At 38.6% G+C, this 2779-nt stretch overlaps 1 protein-coding gene across 1 annotated transcript in view; it reads left to right on the top strand.

Annotated features, from left to right (window-relative positions):
- Positions 1–1189: 1189 nt before the first annotated feature.
- The window catches only part of LOC107758376 (uncharacterized), a 7435-nt gene continuing 5845 nt past the window's right edge, over positions 1190–2779 (top strand). The window contains exon 1 of the mRNA XM_016576091.1: positions 1190–1306. Coding sequence (XP_016431577.1) covers positions 1231–1306 — 76 coding nt within the window. The 5' untranslated portion in view covers positions 1190–1230. The remainder of the gene's footprint in view (positions 1307–2779) is intronic.

Raw genomic sequence — 2779 nt, 5'->3', positions numbered from 1 at the left:
GGTCTTTTCTGGAGGAAATGTGGGGAACAGCTGGCAGATCATGTAACGGAAGTAAGATGTAATTTATCTGGTGATGGAATTGACTGCTCTTTCTCAACAATTAGTAGCTCATTTGATGGTGAAAGACAAGTACCTTTTAAAGATATTATTAGCAGCTTGCAAGAAAGCTATAACACAAAAGACTGCATGATTGGTCATTGTGACCAGTGTCCAAAACATGGAGAGAATGACTTTTTAATTAAATTTACAGATAGACAAATATTTGCAATACTGGGAAAAATGGGCTGTGTTAATGCCTTCATGACATGTTTATTGACTATTGTATAATCTGACATATATTTCCATCAAGGTGACTAATGTAATGATGCATAGGTGACCAAGCAATTGTTCAGTTCTAATGTTATAGTATTTTTTTTTCCAAAAATAATGTTTAAAAATACAGGACATGACTGTTATGATACTATCATGGTGCTTATATGAGCTTTAGGAGCTTGACGGTCAGAGCGAACATTTCTCATCACTCATCCATCTGCTTTTGTGTGAGAAATAAACTCATACGGGTGAGTGAATGATGACAGAACTTAGATTTTTTCATGGTGAACGGTTCCTTAAATATTGTTCCTGCAGCGAAGTATCGCTTTTTATTTATTTGTTTATTTTCTGTTTCATATTTCCTATAAGTAGTTTATTCGATTTCTATAATTAATAATTGTTTATATAATTCTCATTATTCATAAGAACGATGAAAATGTTATTCGACGCAAAAAGTGACAGCCAAAAGAAAGAAAAATGTATGTGTGTCTTCTTCACAAGTTTTTCAATAAAAACGTTTAATGTAACCTCATCTTTGATATGTTGGCTTCTTTATGTTACATTGCTTCTGTATTTCCTCACTTTTATGCCAAAGTACACAAAGCATCTGCTGAACATTTACTGTACGTGATGCACAAGTTTTTATTATTAATAATTAGACAGCAGCAGCAGCAGCATCACACTGATCCAGGATCAGATTACAAGGGGCACAAATATTTCTGAAGTTTCAAAAGGAAATGTGTAGAAAATAAGACAAAAAGCACAGCTCTGTTATGCATGGACTAATGCATGGACACACTGCTGCTGTTTGATCTGTGAGAAACACACACACTCACACTCACACACACACACACACACACACACTCTGCGAGGGCGAGAAACGCCGTGTTAAGGAGGAAATGAGTTTGTCATGAAGAAATGAACAGGAAGATGTTTGTCACACAGACGAGCAGCAGTGGGATGGAGGCGCTCGGCTTGATTCTCTTCATGTGGGGTAAGAGATGCCTTCAAACATTCACACGACTCAGAAATGCATCAGTTTGCTCATTTTCATTATAGTTTTTGCATTAGTTTGAAATCATTCTTATTACCATTTTTGGTAACGCTTTAGATTACAACCCGCAAAGAACTATGTAAGTATACTGAATGCGCTCACCACATTCACTGCTGCAGTTTTAAAGGAACACACTCCAGACAGTTTCAAAGTTGTCCCTCGTCTGCGCTTCGATTAGTTTTCTATTTTCCACACATGTTCCAGTCTTAAGCACCACAGCCACGGATTTCGTCGCACACACAGAGCCGTTCACGTTTGAACTCATGTGACTTGCTGCATGCTCTCATTCACGTCCTCCACATTCATAACCCAGCCACGTCGGGTTACTTATTACTGATATCAACCCAAATTGGGTCAAATCAAGCCAGCTTCCTAACCCAACAGTCTCAACCGAGCGTTTGGATTGAAACAATTACCAGCGTGTTTTATATGTGTAGGCTATAAAAAAGTACACAGTGTATGCTTTTGCTTAATCGCTTGCAAATATAAGAGGTCATACATAGGCCTACCCTGTAATATTAGAATAGGTACCCCTTAGTTTCAAAATACTTACAGTAGAAACCCCGTAATATTAGAATAGTTCCCCCTTAGTTTCAAAATACTTACAGTAGAAATAATTTGTAATTTTACAGATTATTACTCCTTTATTCCCCAAACTTCGCATGTTGTTACCTTATACCTACACGGAGGTACTGAATAGGTACACGTAATTACAAAAAAGTTACGCTATAAATTCTGTTTACTTACGCAGTACATTGCGGGTTGCAATCTAAAGCGTTACCCCACTTTTTATAAAACAGAAGGCTGATGTGTTCATTTAGATCAGTGTCTCTGTCCCTCTGGGGGCGGGGAAGAGAGATTCTTACATTCTAAATTTACAATAATATTTATGTTAATTTGAGGTGATGGAGCTCAGCACTGTGTGTGTGTGAGTGTGTATTGTGTTGTAGGTTAGTGGTTATATGTGACAGGAACACACACACTCACTCACTCACACACACTCACTCACACACACACACACACACACACACACACTCTGCTGTTTTCTCTTGATGCTGCAGCATGTTGATGGTTGTGATTGTATCATTAGTTTAATGTCAGACTGCAGATGTATGATGCTGATGTCTGTCTGTCTGTGCACATGTCTAGGTAGAAACATAGACACACACACACACACACACACACAGTTTTGTTGTTCCAGTGCAGCTGGTTGAATCCTGATGGACACCAGTGGCAGACACTTGCGTTAGTTTCATCATCTTATGAAACGCTGACAAACAGGAAGAGAAACCAGAGAGAATCATTTAGAAAGTCAGAGGCTGAAGTCTCACAAGTGTCTCCTGACATCTCAACAGTCTCTCTGGATTCTCCAGCGTCTCTTTCACGGGCCTTCAATATCGACACCGAACATCC

This window comes from Sinocyclocheilus rhinocerous, unplaced genomic scaffold (assembly GCF_001515625.1).
Source record: "Sinocyclocheilus rhinocerous isolate Xijiao unplaced genomic scaffold, SAMN03320098_v1.1 scaffold2309, whole genome shotgun sequence".
Lineage (NCBI taxonomy): Eukaryota > Metazoa > Chordata > Actinopteri > Cypriniformes > Cyprinidae > Sinocyclocheilus > Sinocyclocheilus rhinocerous.
This window is presented reverse-complemented; position numbering and strand designations above follow the sequence as displayed.